General features: G+C 34.3%; 1 protein-coding gene across 1 annotated transcript in view; it reads right to left on the reverse strand.

Moving 5' to 3' along the window:
- Positions 1-4,018, reverse strand: part of LOC102846493 (disintegrin and metalloproteinase domain-containing protein 18-like) — a 198,917-nt gene that overhangs the window by 98,004 nt on the left and 96,895 nt on the right. The window contains exon 12 of the mRNA XM_006900303.1: positions 2,887-3,073. Coding sequence (XP_006900365.1) covers positions 2,887-3,073 — 187 coding nt within the window. The remainder of the gene's footprint in view (positions 1-2,886; positions 3,074-4,018) is intronic.

The raw sequence follows: 4,018 nt of genomic DNA on the forward strand, positions 1-4,018 counted from the left end.
AATTGGAGATTGCCTTTTCCATCTCGTTGAAGAATGGGACTGGTATTTGTATTGGGATTGCATTAAATGTGTAAATTGCTTTTGGTAGTATTACCATTTTCACAACATTGAGTCTTCCTATCCATGAGCAAGGGATATTCTTCCACTTTTCAAGATCTCTTTTTGTTTCTTGTAGACAGTTCCTCCTTATGAAGAAGGGAGAAATCAGACTCAGTCACTGCCACCTTCACATTGCATCACATGCTCCTTTCACATCATCAGTGATTGATAACTTCATGTGTATCAAAAGACTTTTCCAAAAGAATAAAAATAGAACCTTCAGATTGGGAAAATATTTGTCCATACATATCTTTTAAATTTTAATAAAGACCAACACTGCAACAACAAAGCAATCCAATTAAAATGGCAGAAGATACCAAACACTTTACGAAAGAAGACATTCAAATGGTCATGAAGCTCATAATTATTAACTACTGTTGTTGTTGTTGCTGTTAAGTGCCATCAAGTTGAGTATGACTCATAGTGACTCTCTGAACAGCAACCTAAGCCCGGCCATATTCTGAAACATCATCATCATCTCTGATACACTAGAACCCACTGCTGAAGTCACTGTGTCAATTTTTCTTGTTGGAGTCCTTCCTCTCTTCACCGACCCTCCATCCTTCCAAGGAATAGTATCACCTAGCCAAATATGAAATAGTCTCACCTAGTCGAAAATATGAAAGAAGTAGCTTTGCCATCTTTGCCTCCAAGAAGCACTCGTGCTACACCTCTTCCAAGACATATCTGTTTGTTCTTTTGGCAGTTGATGGGATAGCAACAAGGAGATAGCATCTCACTCCAACAATAGCAAAGGAAAGTAAGCCATAAAACAAGAAATCTTGAGTATATGGAGAGACTGAACACCTATACAATGCTTGTGAGAGTGTAAAATGATTTAAGAACTTTTGAAGAAGAGTTTGGTGCTTCCCTAAAAAATTGGAAACAGAAATAGGATTTGAACCAGCAATCCCATGGCTTACTTTGTAACTTAAAGAAATAAAATCTATGACACTAACAGATATTTATCTGCATACTCATATTTATTGCAACATGATTTACAAGTAAAGAGAAGGAAAAAACCAAAGTGAGTATCAGCGGATGACTGTATAAACAGACCTTAGTACATACAAAGAATGGAGTATATATAACTTTAAATAACAGAGAATCCATGAAACACCATATAATGTGGATATATTTAGAGAACATTATGCTGAGTAAAACATGTCAGTTAAAAAAGGACAAATATTGTTTGTGTCCACTATTGTAAAAAAGCTAAAGACAGGTTTAAAAACAGAAAGAAATAATCTTGACTGGTTACCAGGGATAGAAAGAAAGGGACAAGAAAAGGTGAGAGGGTGTAAAATTAAGTACATAGATGAGCAAAAGAAAAAGGAATAAATATAATAAAAAGATGATTATCATAATACCATCACTTAAAGGAAAGAGATTCACAAGAAATATAGTTTAAAAGTAAGCACTTCTTATATACATAATACAATATCAGCAATAATAACATTAATCTACAACGACATAAATAGACCAACAGAGAACATGAAGATGTAGGGACAGGTGAAAGGAACTATTTTATTATATTTATGTATAAAGTTTGAGGGATGATATTTCAAAATTCACGTGACTACATGCCATAAATAGATGCATGTATACAGCACAGACAACAAGGGGCAAGGTTATGTTAACTCATAACCATAAAACGAATAAAATCAAAGTTATATAAACTCACAAGCATAATAGCCATAACCTTAAGGGAATATATTTCTGGTCCTAGGTTCCCAGACCAGACTTTAAGGGACATTAAGATCAATCGGCACAGCATAATCCACAAAGACAATGTTCTACATCAAGCTATTTTGAGTAGCAACCAGGACCTTAAAAGCCTTGTGAGAAGCCATAAAAGATTCTCCAATAGCTCTCTTCCTATGAAAAACAAAGAAAAGGGAAAGTAATGATGCCTAGAAATAATTAGTCCACAGTTGTTGTTAGGTTCCATTGAGTTGACCATGACTAATAGCAACCCCAGAACAACAAATTAAAATGTTGCCCTATCCTGTCTCCATTTTCCAATGCTTAAGTACATTGTTGCAATGAGGAAGAAAAGAGATGCTTGATGTCTTTTTTCCAAGGAGTGGTGCCTTCTCTGAAAACATGACCAAAATATGTGAGACAAAGTTTCACTATCCTTGGCTCTAAGGAGCATCCTTGTTGAATACTTCCTCCAAGAAAGTTTTGTTTGTTCTTTTGGCAGTCTATGACCTGGACACTAGAATAATTAGATGGTGCCCAGTTACCACTGAAAATTTTTGTAAAGGGAATCACAGTAGAAGGTCTTGGGGGGCGGGGGGGGAAAGGGTTTCAAAAATGTGGAGCAAAACTCAAAAACATAAAAAAAGACCACTCCCATAAAGACTGGTGGAATTCACAAGATTACTCACTTGTCAAAGATAGAACAAAACAGGCCTAAAAAGGGGAAAAATAAGGCCAGGGAAACTCTCTCTTTGTAATAATCAACCACACAAGATCTGAAGAGTAACATTAACCCAGCAATAAATCTCAGGAGGCAGGAATGAGGAAGATAAAAGGTTTAAAGGAAGTTCAAATCAAGGGAGGAAGTAAGGAAAGTATGGTTACATTTTAAGCATTGTAATTAATGTCATAAACCAAACGTATGAACGATTGAATGGAAGAGCAATTAAATGTATAAACTTACACTCATATCACAGTGAAACAAGAGTGTCAACACTTTTTATATTGTATGGACAAGTATAAAATGACATGAAAAACATACAACCAATTTTTTTCTATAAGCTACCACTGTTTGTTACTAACCTCTGCCGTGCCACAATCACATTGCTCTGGTGGTTCCAAAATTCCATTGCCACAATATGAGGTTCTTCCTTGTAAAGACACTCGTGAAACTATTTTATCCTGAAGACATTCAAATTCGGGCTGTGTAACTCTATGGTTAAATTCATCCAGGCTACAACTGCTAAAAAACTTTACACCACGGGAACTCCTAAAATCAAATTATATTCCACAGATGAATAAAGTATCAAGTTAAAACTCTTCAGTATGGTGTTATGAATTCTATACTTCTTTAATTACAGAATAAAAAAGGACAATGTTTTTAATTTAACAGGTACAATTCAACTGATTCCAATTTGTTTGTTTTTAAACTTGTCACCTCCAGGAAAAACAGAAAGGGATTTCTCTAGAAAATTGTGTGTAAAACAATATACATTCTCTTATACAGAACTTAATTTTGTATTTCACTATTTATACACTTTCCACTGGATCACTTGTGTGCTGTTCTTAATTGGCAATATCATTTAAAGAACATCTTGTAAACTGCAATGATAAAACAGTTTTTATTTAAATCTTAACATTAACATTTTTATTTAAATCTTAACACTTTTTATTTAAATATTAACATTAAATTTTTACTTGTCATAATGTATAACTCTTCACATATTTATAGAAAATTCAAAAATTATCTTATAACTTAAAATTTTCTTCATATCAAAATCAATCTGATACCTCTAAATTTCAATTTGAGTTCTGACAACGTACACTGTACGGAGTTGTTCTGCTTAACTGAAAGGCAGACCTTATCCAGTGGATAAAATCCACCATCAGGGTATTGAGTTAAAGATGGTAAATTTCCTCCCATGCAATTTACAGTTTTGGAAGCTATGAATCAGTTCTGAGTTGATTTGAAATTTCTTTTTTTTTTTAGCCAAATTGTTCTTAAATCTACCTTGGTTGCTTATAATAATTCTAGTCTTCCTACTGTCTTTTTTACACCTAATACATTTGTGCTGACCTCTTCCTTATTGGTAATTGTTGTTATTGTTATGTGCCGTCGAGTAGTTTTGGACTCATAGTGACCCTATGTACAACAGTCCGAAACCCTGCTCTATCCTGCGCCAACTGCACTGCCTCTGACACACCCATCCTGATT

Source organism: Elephantulus edwardii, unplaced genomic scaffold (genome assembly GCF_000299155.1).
Source record: "Elephantulus edwardii isolate Elephantulus edwardi_28Jun2011 unplaced genomic scaffold, EleEdw1.0 scaffold00279, whole genome shotgun sequence".
NCBI lineage: Eukaryota > Metazoa > Chordata > Mammalia > Macroscelidea > Macroscelididae > Elephantulus > Elephantulus edwardii.